The 17,378-nt window shown below is 41.0% G+C and overlaps 1 protein-coding gene across 1 annotated transcript in view; it reads left to right on the top strand.

Moving 5' to 3' along the window:
• CFAP99 (cilia and flagella associated protein 99) overlaps window positions 1–17,378 on the top strand; it is a 1,556,346-nt gene that overhangs the window by 945,130 nt on the left and 593,838 nt on the right. Inside the window, exon 9 of the mRNA XM_044062893.1 lies at window positions 10,402–10,476. Within this exon, the coding sequence (XP_043918828.1) occupies window positions 10,402–10,476 (75 nt within the window). The remainder of the gene's footprint in view (window positions 1–10,401; window positions 10,477–17,378) is intronic.

Raw genomic sequence — 17,378 nt, 5'->3', positions numbered from 1 at the left:
GCCTTCAAAATTTATCACTGCCCGGAGCGACAAACAATTCCTTACTAAGGGTGCCCCCGCTGATGGCATGGTGGTGGCTGCGGCCACCAAAAGGAACTTGCAGATCCTTCCGTGCCGTCCATCCTCCTAATAAGGACTCTAGGACCATGGATAGGTACGGTAAGCGGATGTTTTCCTCAGCGACCTTTGCTATGCGTTCGCTGAATTACCTATGTCACTTCACCAGACTCCAAAGGGATATCCTGAAGGAGCTGGGAGAAGTAGTTCAGGATCCTACAGCTGTAGGGGCTCAAGAAAAAATTGCTTCTCAGCTAGGAACCCTCAATTCCATTGCAAACTCCTCCATGCGGCTAATATCTTATGCTGCGGATGGAGCAGTAGAGCCGCAGGCACAGGTGTGGCTCTTAGGCGCCAAGCCTGGATGCGGCTATGTGATTTTATGGATCCCTTTAAGGCATCCTTCACAAATTCTCCCTTTGATGGGTCAGCTTTGTTTGGCCCTCAGGTGAAGGAAACCTTGACCAGGTGCGAGCAGGACGGCAAGACTCTTTCTGCTGTTGGAGTAGGTTTGTCCACCCCTTCTAGGCCTTATCCCAAAGGACAGAAGGGTGGAAAGATGTGGTTCCGTAAATCCCAAGGAGTCACGCCGGATTCACGTGGTCAGTTTACCCCTAGAGGCAGAGGGGTAACAATAACAGGCCGCTCTAGAGACAGAGGGGTCCAAAGAACCAGGGAAACAGGGAGCCTCTCTCTGACAAGCCCTTTCAGCATCCCTGAGGTGTTGCCCGGCTGTCCCTCCTTGGAGGCAGTCGGGGGAAGATTATCACTGTACCCAGAAGCCTGGCATTCCCTCACTCAAGACAGATGGGTACAGTCGATCATATCCAAGGGTTACATAATTCCTTTCGAGGAAAGTCCTTTCCACTCAAATTCCCTTCCAGATGTACCACCCGGTCTAAGGGACATTGCAGAGTTAGAAATCGCAAAACTACTGCAAAAAAGAGCCATTCAGCCAGTTACAATAGACCATTCAGAGTCCGGAATCTACTCAAGGTTCTTTTTGGTCCCCAAAAAGACGGGAGACTGGAGACCAATATTGGATCTCAGCAGACTCAACAAGTCTGTCAGGAAGACAAGATTCCGAATGGTCACTCTTCAGTCAATTCTGCCCTTCTTACAGAAGGACAACTGGATGTGCTCAATAGATCTTCAGGATGCGTACTATCACATCAAAATTCACAGACGCTCCAGGAGATTTCTCCGCTTCGGCTGGGGTCCAGTCATTTCCAGTTCAGAGCCCTGCCCTTTGGTCTCACTACAGCCCCAGAGTGTTCACCAAATGCATGGCAGTGGTCACGGCTCACCTGAGACGTCAAGGATTCCAGGTGTTTCCGTATCTCGACGACTGGCTCCTGTCAGCCACCACCAGGCATCAGCTTATACAAGCCAGGGATTACACAATAGACCTTTGTTCTCATTTGGGCATCTCAATCAACTTCGAAAAGTCATCCTTATCGCCCTGCCAGTCTATTACCTTCATAGGCAAACTTAAACACTGTTCGGATGTCAGCTACCCTTACAGAACAAAGAGTTTCAGACATTCAGACTCATGTCAGGATCATTCTGGCCGGTAAGAAAATACAGGCCAGAATGGTTCTAAAGGTATTAGGTCTCATGGCTGCGGCCATTACTCTTCTTCCCCTGGCTCCATTCTACATGCGGCTTCTTCAGTGGATGCTGTTCACACAGTGGTCATACCAGCAACTTCCAATGCGTCACCAGATTCTGGTGACACAGACATGCAAAGAGCATCTTGCTTGGTGGATCACATCGTCTCAGGTTCACCAAGGCAGATGCTTTGTACCTCCGTCCCCGATAGCCACTGTCACCACGGATGCCTCCCTGATCGGGTGGGGGGGTCATTATCAGGGCAGGATGGTTCATGGGACGTGGCAACCGTCCGAGTACCATCTGCACATAAATGTCCTGGAGATGAGAGCAGTGCTTTTAACGTTGCAAGCCCTCAACGACTTTCTTCCCGTAGGGACAATTGCAGTCCACACAGACAACATGTCTGTAGTTTGGTATATCAACAAACAGGGCGGAACCAAGTCCTACCCCTTGTGTCGAGAAGCGCTCAGACTTTGGCAATGGGCGATCTCCTCTCATCGGTTTCTGGTAGCAACGCATATCCCTGGGAAAACCAACATTATAGCGGACAGATTGAGCAGAGCTATCCTCATGCCTCACGAGTGGTCTCTCAAGCAATCTATAGCGGAAGAGATTTTTCTGGAATGGGGTCGTCCATGTTGCGATCTTTTGCTACTCCCCAAAACAGCAAATGTCCAGACTTCTTCAGCCTCTTCCCTCTATCAGGCCATTCCCCCAGAGACGCTCTGACCCAGGATTGGCCCCAGGGACTTCTTTATGCCTTCCCTCCATTTCCTCTGATCCCTCAGGTGATCCAGAAAGCTACCGTTTTGAGAGCCAAATTGATTCTCATTGCCCCTTACTGGCCTCGACAAGTTTGGTTCCCGTTCCTCCATCATCCCCTTTTGGTGCAGCCGTGGCATCTGGACCCAGTGCCAGATCTACTGATTCACCAATCCGGTCAGCTGCACCGGTCAATCCCTTCTCTCAACCTCACAGCATGGTTGCTCCACTTCCTTCCTTAGCCAGGCTTCCTTTGATCTCTAACCCAGTTAGAGACATCATAGTAGCTTCACTAAAATCCTCTACCAGGAGGATTTACACAAGCAAATGGAACGTTTCTCTTATTGGGCTAAGGCCCAAAATATTGATCCTTTTACTGCCCCTGTTCAGGCAGTTCTGGACTTCTTAGCAGAGATTTTTCATGCAGGCTCATCTTCTTCCACAGTCAGGGTTCAATTGGCTGCTATTTCCAATTTTCATGTCGGGATAGCAGATCATAATATTATGTCCCATAGGCTCTGCAGGGCCTTCTTGAAGGAATTTTCCTACTAAAACCTCCAATCAGGAATCCTCCTCCTCAGTGGGATCTAAATTTAGTGCTGACATCCTTGATTCTTCCCCTTCGAGCCAGCTGTTTCTTGTTCCCTGAAATATCTTTCTTGGAAAACGTTATTTCTAGTGGCTATTACATCTGCCAGGAGGGTGTCTGAACTTCATGCTCTTTCGGTTCGACCCCTATTTGGTTTTCACAAAGACAGAGTATCTTTGAGAACTAACCCAACCTTTTTACCTAAGGTCGCTTCAAAGAACAATTTGAAACAGTCCATTGATCTGTAGGTATTTCTCCCTAATTATACAGACAGAGCTGCACAAAAGCTACAGTATCCTGATGTCCATCGTCAACTTAGATATTATTTGGACAGAACAAAAAATTTAGAAAATCTGATCAACTTTTTGTTTCCTATGCGGATAATAAAAAGGCCTTCCTGTTTCTAAAGTGACTTTGTCCAGATGGCTTTCTTCGGTCATCACTGAAATTTATACTCAGGGGAAAACAGCTGTGCTCAAAACCTAAAGCACATTCAACTAGGAGTTTAGCTACTTCTACAGCTTTTCAAGCTAGACTTCCTTTGGACACTATTTGTGCAGCGGCCACTTGGGCTACTCCTCACACTTTTGTTTCCCATTACAAATTGGACTTGGCCTCCAGGGACAGAGCCAGTTTTGGCTCTACAGTCCTCAAGAGTTTGTTCCATTGAGCCACCCAGGATAGAGGTGCTAGGGACGGTCCCATCAAGCAAGAATGAAGGCGAGATTGACAACTTAACATTAAGAAGTTATGTACCTACCATAACGTTCCATGTTAGTTGTCTTCTCGCCTTCTTTCTTGACCCTCCCTCCTTCCCCCTGGCCTGGACAGACCTTGTATAAGAAACTATTATGCTAAAGACCATTCAGACCTGGTCCTTTTTCCATCTGTAAGTTTCTTCTTCCTTTGGGAAGTATTTTATGCTTGGTGTTATTGCCCTTTGTCAACAAACGAGATCTGGGTACTTACCGCCTTGCATCATGGGATATGGGGCTGCCTCGAGCTGGTAAAAGTGACTCTCGAGCTTAGCAAGTGCCGAGTCGGAGCCGAGGATCGGCTCCAAACCCATCAAGCAAGAAAGAAGGCGAGAGAAGACAACTAACATGGAACGTTATGGTAGGTACATAACTTCTTATTTTGGAATGTGAATGACCTCACCTAGTATAGACAAAAATGTAAGAGTTGTTCTTGTTGTGTCTTTCAGCTTTTCCTGGTTAGGGGTTGCCACAGCGGAACTCCGGTCCGCTTATGATTGGCAGTAGATTTTTACGTGCCGAGTTGCCGGCCGTGACGCACAACCTTCAACGAAGGCCCATTCACGCATGTCTCCACACAGAAGACGCTCTAGCTGAGAATCGAACAGGACAACATCTTAATGTGAGGCAACAATGCTACCACAGCACCACCACCGCAGCTGATAGACAAAAATGTAAGAGTACTGAATTATATTACAGGGTACAAATACCAGTGCTACAAATGACACATCTGGAAATAAGTGAGCTTGTGATTTTGGTAAAGAAAGGATTTCTGGATGGATATTCAGCAGAATATCACAGACAAATGAAAAAGGGATTACTTATACTAATTGCTAGAAGAGCTTCAATAGTGATAGAAGATGAAAACAATAGTGGTAGATTTGTTGTAGTAAGGGGCTACTGGCAAAGGAGGGTGATTACACTGGCATGTATTTATATTCCACCTAAAACTGCTGTTATGAAGCGTAAGGAAATTTTGGGAAAAATAATCAGCATTCATCAGGGAATATAACTTAAATGTGAGTACTGGGACATGATTTGCAGCAGTGAGGATGTATCTGAGGAGCTAGAAAGGAGGGTTAGAGTTTTGAAGAAATGTATGAAAATGTTTGGTATCAAAGACATGAATTCACTAACAGGAGAATTAACATATTATTCCCCAAGGTGCAATAATTGGACTAGACTAGACAGAAATTATGTTTCAGAGGAACATGTGCATTTAATTGAAAGCTTCAGCACATTTTCAATAGCAATTTCAGATTGTGTGCCAATAACAATTACGATATAAATGCAGGGTAATGAAGCACAAATGAGACACTGGTGCTTCTCCACCTACCCGTTAAAAAGAGAGGAATGTAATGAATGTGTAGTAGCAGTTAGTCATGAGTTATGAGAAAAAACAGATATGTACTGATTGTTGGTCTAGGGGTATGATTCTTGCTTTGGGTGTGAGAGGTCCCAGGTTCAAATCCTGATGAGCCTGTTTTCTCTGGCTAGGCTTATAAATGCCCTAGGGCAGATAGCCTAGTATCAACCTATGAACCTGTGCCTTCAGAAGTCTTAGCTAACGAGTGGGATAAAATGAAAGTAGAGTTTAAAAATAAAATTGAAATAAAAGAAAAAGAAATATGGTTAAGATGTAACAAGAATTATTTAGAAGGGCTGACAAAAGTTAAAGTATTGCAGAATAAGGGAGATCTCACAGAAATAGAAGAGGAGCAACTACAGAGTACTAACAAGAAAATAAGGGAGTATCTGGATAATATGAATACGTTTAGAAAGATTACTGTTAAGCAACTGTTTTTTGATAACTCAAGAGTGCAAAACTTTTAGCACAACAACTTAGGCTACAGAAAGTAGAGAGAGTTGTTACCAGACTTATTGAGCCTATACGGTAGACTCCCTCTTATCCGGTCTCACTGAGACTGGACCTTAGGCTGGATAAATGAATGGCTGGTTAATTTGAAAAAGCATACAAAATAATATTTATAGGTTATACATAAGCTAGAATAACATGATTTGTGTTAGTACGCATCTTTCTAATGAATATGAAGTCTAAAACTCTAATGTCTATTATTTAGCCTGAGGAGGTAAAAGTGTTGTTCTTCTCTGTTGTCCTTTGCTAGGACTATGGCAGAAATTTGATGGCCAGTTAAAGAGCGGCCACATAAAAGTAAGTCTACTGTAACAAGAAAAAAATAACTAGAGATCCTGGAGATATTTTTGAAATTTTATGAAAACTTGTATAAAGTAGAGAAATGTGGAAATCAAGAAGAAGCACAAATTTAAATATTTATGGAAGACCAAGGTTACGGGTAGATGAGGCTCAACAATTAATATTCCAGATAGGAGGATATAAGATAAAAACAGTGACCTATAATCAATCTGTAGTAAAGTCTCCAGGAATATATGGTATTCCTTTGGAAGTTGAAAGCTAGGAGTGAAGAAAGTGATAAAGACCTGGAAGGTTTTGTTTAGTAGTATTTTAAAAGGGGGGAAGGACCAGCATCCTGGAAGAAAGCTATGGTGGCTATAACACCTAAAGATAGTAAAGACCCATCAGACCTATCTTCATATAGTCACATTTTAATTTTAAATCATGATAATAAAGTGGTTATGCCTATAATACCTAAAAGAATTGCAAAGGAATTGTCAAGATTGATGAATATGAATCATTGTGGTTTTGAAGAGGGGAGGCAAACATTTGACAACCTTAACAGAACAATGATGATCCAGAGAGAAGCAGAATGTAAGAAAATAACACTGTTGTTAGTTGGGCTTGATGCAGAGAAAACATACAACAGAGTAAGCTGGGATTTTATGAATAGGAAAATGGAAGCATTTACATTCCCTCATATTATAATAATAAGGATAATTAGGAGGATATTTGAGGGATTGGAGGTAAATATTAAAGTGGGAGTGTTGCTCTCTAATACGGTTTGTCCAAGCAGAGGATCAAGGCAGCGGTGTCCTTTTTCCTGTTTATTTGTTTTATATTTAGAACAACTGGCAAAGAAAATAAGGGACTCAGAAATTCAAGGAGATAATTGGTATGGTAATAAAAAAAGTCAGCTTTATTTGCAGACAATATTATTTTGTTCCTGATAAAATCAGAAAAGGACATCTCGGTGTAGTGAAACATTCTGAAACAGTTTCAAGTTTTTTCAGGATATAAAATGAATGAAAACAAAACAAAGGCCATAGCTATAAACCATGTACCAACACATGAATTGGTCCAGCAATACCCATATTTTTGGTACAATAAAATGAAATATTTAGGAGTATGGGTTAAAAAGGATTATGTTATGGTAGCTATGGATATGTAGGAAGAGACTAAGCAAATGATAATACAAAAAATGAGAAACTGGAAGCACTTGTTTATGAATATAGTTAGCAAGATACAAACAGTTAAAATGTTTTTAGTCCCGTTAGTTTTATATACAGGTCAGGCATATTTTTATCAACCAGAGAAGAAGTTGTGGACAGTAATTAATTAACAGAAGAGATGAAGTATTTTGCGTAATGGAGAAGAGGGCAAAGGTCAAGTGGGCTAAGTTGGTCGTTCCAGTAGAACAGAGTTGTTTAGGGGGTCTATATTATATGTTCGAGAGACTTTTCCTCGAACATATAATCATTGACTCCTAAAAAGCAAACACTCTAAAGTGTGAATGTCCACATCCGCAATTTTTTTCCTTGGGGAAAAATTTCAGTTGGCCATTATTGGGAATTGCCCTTTTCCCCAATGTAGAACAGTTTTGGAGTTGGTATATTTAGTTAGGGGGTGTGGGTGGGCACAGACCCCCACATTGGGGGGTGTGGGGGCAAAGCCCCCCACTTGATTTATGGTTTTGAAGTTTGTGTTTTTTGTGTATAGCCCTGTGAATTTTTTCCCGAGTAAAAGATTTGCGAAAGTGGCCATTCGTGCTTTAGAGGGGTCGATGATTATATATTTGAAGAAAAGTCTCTTCAAACATATAATATAGACCCTGGTTTAGGATTACTTCAGTTGAAAGGACATTTTAAAGCTACATAATTAAGGGTCATATACATAACACAAGCAGAAAGCTATCATTCAAAGTGGGAAGAGATGATGATGATGATGATAAAGCAAGGAGGAAATTAAATTCAAGAAATAAGGAGAGATTGGGATTTTGAATGCAGATCCTTAAGGAGAATAACAGCCATAAAGAATATTATATTCATAAAGTAGCAGAAAGTATTCTAAGAACTAATCCAACATAAGAATGGAGATGACTGCAGTTAGGGATACAAAGAGCAGGCAAAAGGAGGTGGAAGTTACTGGAGAAATTGGCAAAGGAACCAAGGTATTGGGAGCAAATAACTTAAGAGGGACAGGTAATAAAATGAGACGAGCCAAGAAGGCATTTGGACTGCAGACTAGAGACTGCCTTCCCCATCAAGGATTAATATTAGAATACAGGCAAAGAGAAATGGAGAGGGGAATCCTAGGTGAAACACCTGGTCTGGTAGAGTTTTTAGTTGAATCTAGAAAATAAGCTGCTATTAGAAAATAGATAATTAGTGGGGCATATAAAATATTACATTATAGCTATGAACCAATAAGAGAAGGTTAGAAAAAGTTAGGAAGAAAGACTGGACAAGAAGATTTCATGGAAACGATGGGGGACATATGTATGGCTCCCAAATATGCAACAAAATGTAGAAGATTTTGGATTTTTGCTTAGAAGTGTTTGCATGTTTTACCCCAAGCAGACTCCAAAGAATTTTCATCAGGTAGATGCCAAATGTTGAAGGTATGATAGGGAAGAAAGAAAGAGGTAACTGAGAACATGTTTTGGGAGTGTAATTAGTTGGCAGACTTTAATGATTTCCTACATAGTACTCTGTCAGAAATATTGGGTGAGCAAATGGCGGTAAGTTAGGAAATGATTCTTTCGAGCAGTGATACATGATCTGAATTGCTTACAGATAGTGAAGCCTAATTAACTCTATTTCTGGTGGCTGCACAAAAAGTAATTACTAGAAAATGGAAATCAAAGTCAAAACCAATTGTATTTGAAGTAGTGAATATAGTAACAGATAAAAGAACTGGAAATGGGATCTTTAGAAAAGGGTAGGAGCAAATTGCATACAGACAAATGGAAAATGTGAGAACAATACATTCAGAATAATGGTTTGGAGGAGAAATGAAGTTTAAAGGAAGGCAGGGATTGACTGATTTATAAAATGTTGGAATGATGATAATTGTATAAAAGAATATACTTGATATATAATATTTGCAAATATGAACATGTTATCATGGTTTGTTTTCTTTTATATGAATGTATGTGTACCTATGTCTTAATTGATAATTCACTTAAGGTATTTAATAAATAGGAAACCACCAAATACTTTGTATCAGTTTGCTAAATAATGTTATGGGTAAATGGTTGCATTGATTATATCCTTCTTCTCACCTCTTGGTCCCTCCCCCAAACATGTTTGCCAACAGGCTTCATTTCACTGTTAGAATGAATGAACTGCCTGCACAATAAAATTAAATAACTTTTCAAGTACATTATCATCAAGTATTTACCCAAATATCATGTTAAATATTTATACAATGTCTACTGTACTGTTAATGTTGTTGAAGGTGATTATGTTGTTCTGTTTTTAACAGTTTGGTTGTTTTTTTTTCAGTTTCATTGTCATATGCAGCTTTCTACTCAGGGTTTTGCTGCAGTGAATAGTTTGATGAGCAATTACTGCTGGCTTCATTTTCTCCTGCATCCCATAGATCTGTCTTGCCACAGATGCTCATCACCATGCTGAGATATATTATGGTGATATTTCTTGTTGAGGAGGGGATTCTCTCTAGTCAAAAGTACTTCTCTGCTTATGGAGGCTACTCATGTCCTTGTGCCTGGGATGGAATTAGATGAGGGAGGTCATCATATTGCATCCAACTCAGTTGAAAGTATGCAGTTGAAGGCTGTACACCCTATAATATACCTGGCTTTCTATTTGCAATTTTGTACTCTGAGGAATAGATTGGTAATGCTACTGACCCCTCTCATACAGCACTGTCTCTAAAATTCATACATTTATGCCTTGCCTTGGCTGTCCTTACCATAACTTCATCCCATGTCTTTACAGGGTAATGGGTATAGCCAGACTCCAGGCACATCAACCCAACCCATTCCCCAGAGAGAGGAGAGCAGACAGAGCCTTGTCATTCCCCTCTTCCATTTTTTGCCAGCTCCAACAGGTACTTGTACCTTTAATTGAACTTGCATTCCTGTTTCATAGTTAGGACTTTATGAATCTAGGCTAGTGGCCAAAAGTTTGGTGACTTGGTTAATGATGATGCTGTGAGCTGGTCTTTATTAAAAACAATTTTCCTTACAAAATGGTTATGGATGACAGCTGTGTAGAAAAGAGGGTGTTGTAAACTAAAGTCACTTATTTACATAGACATCTGTATTAAAAAAGGAGACAAGCAAAAACAAAAAAAGAAAGAAAAATGTATTGCTTCCTCTAATTTACCATCACAATTTAGCCTCAACAGCTTTGTTCTTTTTACTGGCACTGAATGTAGTGATAAGTAAAGTCAGCCCTTCATTTGATGAAGTAATATCAATGTGGCTATTTTTATTTTTACAGCATGTTTTACTAGACATTGCAAAAGAAGAAGAATCTAAGATGTCTTTCAAAGCACGCCCTTTTCCTGGCTACAAGGTTAGTTGCTTCTGTATTTTCTACAACAGATCAGTAAATTAAACTAGTTACTGTACCATTCTAACCTATACTCTAAACCACAGTATAGTTTCCTTTATTTTTATTTTCTTTTCCATTATATAGTTTATGAACTTATCTTGAATAAATCTGATTCCTCTAGTTCCATTAGTTCATATAGGTTGTACACTCACATAAGGCTAGAATATTAGAAAGCTGTCAATTTAGCTTAACAATGGAAACCTTGACTAAACATAATGTCAGTGTGGTACTGTAATACACTGCATGTGTTCATGTGTGTGTGTACGTGTGCATGTCTCTGTGTACTGCATCATATTTACTGAAGCTGCCCAGAGAGTGCTTTGAATAAATGAATCAACCTTCCAGAGAGGCTGTGATGCTGCATAAACTGAAGAAATGTATCACCTCATGAAATAGATATGAGGCAGCTGTTATTTGTGGAGGTTACAAATTTGCTTTTAATTAGAAGAAATACGTAGTTTATTTATTAGGAAGGGGAAAAAAAGACCAAGCATTGCACTCCTGTCTAACCCTCAGTTTCTGTATTGCTTCTTCCCTGGTTTATTTTATCATATGTTTCTTTTAAAATGTAATTACTTTTAGTTTTGTTGTGTATATTTTTCTTCTTTTAATCCATTTGCATGACTTTTCAGCAGATAGGGCTGTGAAGACCATTAGCTCTTGTATAGGAAAACTGGTACAACATGCTCCTTTGAAGTAGAATTAACAGTTTCAGTCTATACCTATTATAGCAAGCAGTTTAACCATTATGATTCATGCTTGCCTGTGTAACTTGAATTTGCATCCTAGAATTACAAATGATAACATTACAAACTATCTATGTTCAGTAACTTCAGTAAGAATGTAGGACATGTGCATTAGTACCAAAAACGTGAACATTTTAGTCCAGATATGTAGAAACTGATAACTGCCATAAATGGTCTGATTTAATTTTAAAGCCCAGATGAAGAAGCTCAATAATAAATGCATAGTGGGCAATATGGCATTTAGGAAGTCAGATGGAAGGCATGCTATACATTAAAGCACAGCAGTCATTAGAAAGGAAGTACTAGTGTACCGTGCAGTTGAGGTAAGTTCAGAAATAAATATGTATAATTAAGGAAATAAGTACTGTTGAGACTGATGTAATAATACTTAGAATGGAGTCATTGAAAGGTATAGTCATGCATAGTTAGCCTGCTTAACTTTGCATACTTTTCTGCACCTCACCCACACTGTTATGGCTTATAGAGGCAAAAAAAGACATTTTCAATGAAGAAAAATAATGCTTCCAGAAAATTTTGGTATCCAAAATGCTTAAATTTGCTTTCTGTTCTTAATATTCTTTCTTTCACCTTTTTTTGTGAAAGCAACAAATGAAAGTGAACTGATGCATACATATCTTAAACATATAGGAGCCACATTTGCAGAGATGTGTACTTTGTATAAATTCAATCTGAAGTAGACAATATATGGCTGTAAGAATGGAAGTTTCTATCAGCTTCTAGAAAAAGACCCACCCATAACACTCACAGGTAATTAGAACTGAGACTGAAGACAATGGAAAACATGGGCATTTTTCTGAAGCAGTTACAGCCAACAGAATGAGTGAATTGTCTGGCACTTGTGAAAAAAAGAGCTTAGGATTCACATTTGTACTCATCCTCAGCATCTTGATAGTATGGTTAAGAGACAGCTTTACATAATGTTTAATTGAGAATGCCACATAGGCCGCGGTGGTGCAGCGGTTAGCGTTGTCTCCTCACAGCAAGAGGTTCTCCCGTTCGATTCTCGGCTGGTGTGCCTTCTGTGTGGAGTCTGCATGTCCTCCCCATGGTCGAGTGACGTTAAAGACATGCAGGTAGGTGTGTGCATGAATGTGCATGCCTTCTTTGAAGGTTGGGTGTCAGGCTGGCAACTCGGCACCGTAAAAATCTACTGCCAATCATTAGCGAACGGAAGTTCAGCTGTGGCGACCCCTAACCGGGAAAAGCTGAAAGACTAAGGTTTCAAGAATGCCACATACTAAGTTTTTCTCTGTTTTAGATGCAACCCCTGTTTTTTGGAAAGTAAGGCTAAATGAACAGAGCTCTATACTATGCACATTTAACACACCACTGGGAAGATATGAGTTTCTTAATTTTTTATTTGGTATTTTTAAACTCCAGAGGTGTTTCAAAGAAGTACTACTCAGGTAATTGAAAGCCTGGGAGGTGTTTTAAACATAACTGATGCTCTATCAGTATAGGCTTAATGCTGAAAGAGCAAGATGAGAGATTGAAAAGCTGCTGAATAAATAACAGTAGAATAATTTCAAATTAAATAAAAGCAAGTTTGAATCAGAGTAGCAAAAATGAAATACGTGGGTCATATTCTCATATCATTGGGTATGAAACTTGATGCAGAGTAATTCTCAGTGATTGTGTAAATGTCAGTGTCAGAAGACAAACAGGCATTACAAGGTTTTTAGGAAATAGGTTCATAGGTTCATAGGTTGGTACTAGGCTATTGGCCATAGGGCCTATATAAGCCTAGCCAAAAGGTACCCTGGCTTTCGCAACCCAAGAAAATTATTTTCCTCTGCCACTGTCAAGCAGAGCCACAGAAGTGATCCCCGGGGTGAATTTCCTATCTCCCATCCAATCATCAAGATTTTTCTTGCAGAGTGCTAACGAGGAGCTTTGTTTGATATAGTAGTAGTTTGTTCCAGAGTATGGGAAGTCTCTGGGGCAGGAATCTCTCTCTTTCCAGCATGTTCTTTTTATTGTGGTGACAAGGTTTAGGTCCCTAGAGCGTGTAGCTCTGAGGGATTGGGATTTCTTTAAGTGTAGCATGTCCAGTCATTCTGGGTTTGAAATGGCCTTGTATGTTAAGCAGAGATCGCCTCGGAGTAGACGATATGCAACAGAGTATAGCTGGAGTTTTTTAAGGTGGTCAGCATAGGGCATCTGCTTTAGGCCTGTGATTCTTTTAGTGAGGTATTTCTGTGACCTTTCCAGTTGTTGTAGATGTCTTGAGAGGTACATACCAAATGGAGTGTTGTATTCTATAATGGGTCTAATGAGGGATGAGTACAGTGGGACAATGACCTCCTTTTTTCTGGATGAAAAGCCCTTAGTGATGAGGTGTGTCACATAGAAGGATTTCCAGACTGTTGTGGCGATGTGGTTAGTGAAGGTGAGACCACTATCCACCTGTGTCCCTAAGTCTCTTATCACACTTTTGGTGTTTAGTGTACTGCCACCTATGTGGTAATTCACGGGAACATGTTTTTTCCCAAAGGGGATAACTATACATTTCTTGGCATTGAGCTTGAGCCCATGGCTCTGGCACCAAGCATCTGTTTCTGTAAGGCCATTTTATAGAGTATCCATATAATTTGGGGATTCAATAATGGCTCCCAGTTTGCAGTAATCTGCGAACTTTGTTAGCCAGAGTCCCTTAGTGTTGGCCTGTACTTCAGAGAAGTAGATGCCAAATGGTAATCTCTCCTTTGACAATAATATTGCCAAAGTAGTTAGGAAATCCTTGTATGTGGCCCATCTAATTACTAAGGGGTTCGCATCTAGAAATAGAGGTTATAGTGCCCCTCTTCTCGTCACTCATCAGACCCATCATAGAGTACAATGCCCCATTTGGGATGTTCCTCACAAGACACTTCCAACAGCTGGAAAGACCACAAAAGCACCTCACCAAGAGGATTACTGGCCTCAAACATATGTCCTATGCAGCCCGACTGAAAAAACTCCAGCCGTACTCAATGGCATATCGCTAAGTCAGAGGTGATCTCTGCCTGACTTACAAAGCCATGTCCAACTCAGAATTGATGGACATGCTCCACCTAAAGAAATTCAAGTCACTGCGAGCCACGTGCTCTAGTGAGTTAAACCTCGCCACAACATTAACTAGAACATGCTGGAGGGATAGATTCCTGTCACAGAGACTCCCCATGCTTTAGAACAAAATTCCTAACTACATTAGGCAGAGCCCTTCACTAACACTCTTCAAGAGAAGCCTTGATGAGTGGATGGGTAACAGAAAATACACCCCTGGGATCACTTCATTGGCTCTTCTTGACAGAGGCTCAGTTAATTAATCAATGGGGTGGCGAAAGCTGGCACACTCTGGCTAGGCTTATAAATGCCCTCGGGCAGATAGCCTAGTACCTACCTATGAACCTATGAACCTAAATAAGACAGGTCCCAGGACTGAACCCTGAGGTACTCCACTTGTCACTTGTCTGGAGCTGGATTTGGAGTCAGCTACTTTTACAGTGTGGGTTCTGTCAGTAAGCCAGTTAGCAACCCATCAAGTGGCGTATGGATTAATGCCCAGCTTAGTAAGTTTATCTATGATTCCAGAGTGGGGGATGGTGTCAAAGGCCTTGGCGAGGTCCAGATAGGCTGTGTGGATTGCCTTACCCTCATCCACGGCCCTGGAGACTGATTCAAAGAAGTCAATCAGGTTCAGGAGACAAGATAGACCTTTTATGAACCCAAACTGGGTGGGGTCCAGTGTTTTAAGGTTGCCAATGTCTTTGTTTATAAGTTCCATGATAATACGTTCCATGGTCTTGCAGATTAGGCTCGTCAGACTGATGGGGCGGTAGTTCCCTGGATCCAAGGTGGATCCCCCCTTGTGGAGTGGGATAACTGTAGCTGTGCGCCACTCAGGGGGCACGAAGCCTGAGGTGAGGGTATGATTAAACATGACACTTAGGTGAGGTGCCAGTTCATTTTGTAGTTCATGTAGTACACAGCCGAGATGTTATCTTGTCCCATGGATGCTGTATTCTTAGCTTTGGAGAGTGCGTTTTTTACCTGTGTGGCCATTATTACTGGAATTTGGCAATCTTCCGGTATTGAGATGGGCCATTTAAGGGGTGAGAGGGGGGTGTAGTTGGCACTAAATTGATCTGCCAGGATATTGGCAATATCCTTGGGATCAGTATATTTAATGCCATTCTGTTGTAGCTCAGAGCAGATCTGAGCATTGCCATTTAGATTCTTGACATAGTTATAAAATGCCTTGTAGTCGTCTTTGGAATCTTTGGCAATTTTATTTTCATAACTAGCTTTGGGGGATTTTATGAGGGATCTCAACTTCTTACTGAGCCTGGTAAGGGAGTTTTTTTGCCTCCTGGGATTTTTCTCTTTTCTGCAACAGTTTCTTCCTTTTGTTGTAAAGTTTGTTTATGGCAGGGGACCACCAGATTGGCTTCCTTTTTTTGGAGGAGAGCATCTTGGTTCTATTTGGGATGGCACAATTCATGCACGAGTGGATGTGCTCGTACAGTGCCTTAGTGTAGGACTCAGCAGTCGAACTTTCAGTTCCCATCTGCATGGGTGTTGTGAAGTTTGTAACTTCTGACTTGAGTAGCATGAAGTTGGCTTTGGAGAAGTTTTTTATGGAGGTTTCCTTACTGGGGGCTGGGGGTGGGATGTGGATGTTAAGGGTGATTAGCTTATGGTCTGACCTGACCAATGAGGGGATGACCATAGGTGTGGAGCATCGATTTCCCATGTTCGTAATGACCAGGTCTAGGATATTGGAGCCTCTGGTGGGACTATGGATTAGTTGCTCCAGGGCATTGGAATTTATGAATTTCAAGAACTGTTGGGCAAAGGTGTTGGTACATGAGTAGTTTTTCCAGTTAATGGCAGGGTAGTTGAAATCACCCAGTATTAGGGTGTTTGGTTGTATATTAATATTTTCCAGTATGTTTATAAAGGTGTAGTGAAAATCTTGGGGCATGGTGGGGGATCTGTAGCAAGCTACAATTTGGACTGCAGTCTTACCTAGTGTTAGTTGTACCTAGAGAATTTCAGATGCATTGTGTTGGGCAACTAACCTGGTGGTGTAAATATCCTTGGTGAATATGGACACTCCTCCACTTTTAGTGTTTCAATCCTGGTTTGGTGGCCAAAAGGTGTGGTAAGAGTTGTAGCCTGGTATTGCAGGGGTGCTGTCTGGAGCCTTGAACCAGGTCTCATTTACTGCACAGATATCAATGTTCTCCATTTTTAGGAGTGCCTCGAGAGAGTGCATTTTGAGGTTTAGACTTCTAGCATTGAGTAGCATTACCTTCAGATTTTGCATGCTTGTACCTGTTACAGTGGTGGATTTGTTCTTTGAATTTTGCCTAAAAAAGGCACTATAGGGGTGGCAAGAGCCTTAGCCAGTAATCTGAATCCCAAGGGCGACAGGTGCAGACCATCTCTGGCAAAGCATCGTGGTCTGTCGATCATGTCATCCCAGGCAGACAGATACTGGATCCCCTTTGAATGACACCAGAAGCTTAGCCAATTGTTGAAGTCAATCATTTTGTCCTTATATTGTGGTATCATTCTGGGCGAAGGCAGGATGCTACTCTGGGCTAGGGTCATACCTGCCTGGGCCACATGATCCGAGAGCTCTTCCATGTATCTTTTCATGTAGTCCAGGGAGGTACGTCTCAAGTCATTCACTCCAACATGTACAATGACAGAGTCGTATTTGGAAAGGCACAGTATCTTCCAGAGTTTCTGCCTCATATGTATTAGATAAATGTCTGTAAGAAAAGTGTTAGAGCAAAATATAGCCTTGGACTGAACTATGAACAGGGCTAGAGGCATGAAATTCTTAAAGAAACAGTCACCAATCCTGCTCCACTGTTAAAGTACTATTGTGTGAATAAGTCACTTTTGTTGCAAGACACTGCCTGTCAGAATTGTGTGGGAGTTTTGACCCTGCTTGAGAGTAGGCCATTCTCATCAGCATTTATAGATGCATGAGAGAGATATGTTCAAATAGAAAAGAAACTGCTAACAGTAATGGATGGATATGAGAAATCCCCTGAATATGTCTGTATTAAAGATGGTCAGGTGGAAACAGATCACAAACCT

The sequence above is a fragment of the Protopterus annectens genome, chromosome 2.part1 (assembly GCF_019279795.1).
Source record: "Protopterus annectens isolate FY-2018-M chromosome 2.part1, PAN1.0, whole genome shotgun sequence".
Lineage (NCBI taxonomy): Eukaryota > Metazoa > Chordata > Ceratodontiformes > Protopteridae > Protopterus > Protopterus annectens.
This window is presented reverse-complemented; position numbering and strand designations above follow the sequence as displayed.